General features: G+C 48.1%; 1 protein-coding gene across 1 annotated transcript in view; it reads right to left on the bottom strand.

Moving 5' to 3' along the window:
- Window positions 1–34: 34 nt before the first annotated feature.
- CSUI_003878 (6-phosphofructokinase) overlaps window positions 35–320 on the bottom strand; it is a gene marked incomplete at its 3' end in the record, with an annotated part of 6,294 nt that continues 6,008 nt past the window's right edge. Inside the window, exon 5 of the mRNA XM_068064073.1 lies at window positions 35–280. Within this exon, the coding sequence (XP_067923954.1) occupies window positions 35–280 (246 nt within the window). The remainder of the gene's footprint in view (window positions 281–320) is intronic.

Raw genomic sequence — 320 nt, 5'->3', positions numbered from 1 at the left:
AGAGTGAGAAAGAAAGAGAAGAGTGGAGATTTACCTGAGAGCTTGTGACGTCAACACAGAGGTTTCCTATGAGCTCCGAGTAGGTCTTTGCGGCGGTATCGAACCCGAAGGAAGCTTCGATGAGAGGACTCTTAAGATCTCCGTCGATTGTCTTAGGCACGCCGACAACTGCACAGTGAGGCAGATGCTTTTGAAAGTATTCTGCTAAGAGGGCCGCATTGCTGTTTGATCCATCCCCACCTACTAACACTAAACCGTGGAGCTCAAGACTCTCGCATACCTACAAGTCAAGGGAAAACAGGAAGAGTGAGAAAGAAAGA

The sequence above is a fragment of the Cystoisospora suis genome, assembly GCF_002600585.1.
Source record: "Cystoisospora suis strain Wien I chromosome Unknown contig_1748, whole genome shotgun sequence".
NCBI classification, from domain to species: Eukaryota; Apicomplexa; class Conoidasida; order Eucoccidiorida; family Sarcocystidae; genus Cystoisospora; species Cystoisospora suis.
This window is presented reverse-complemented; position numbering and strand designations above follow the sequence as displayed.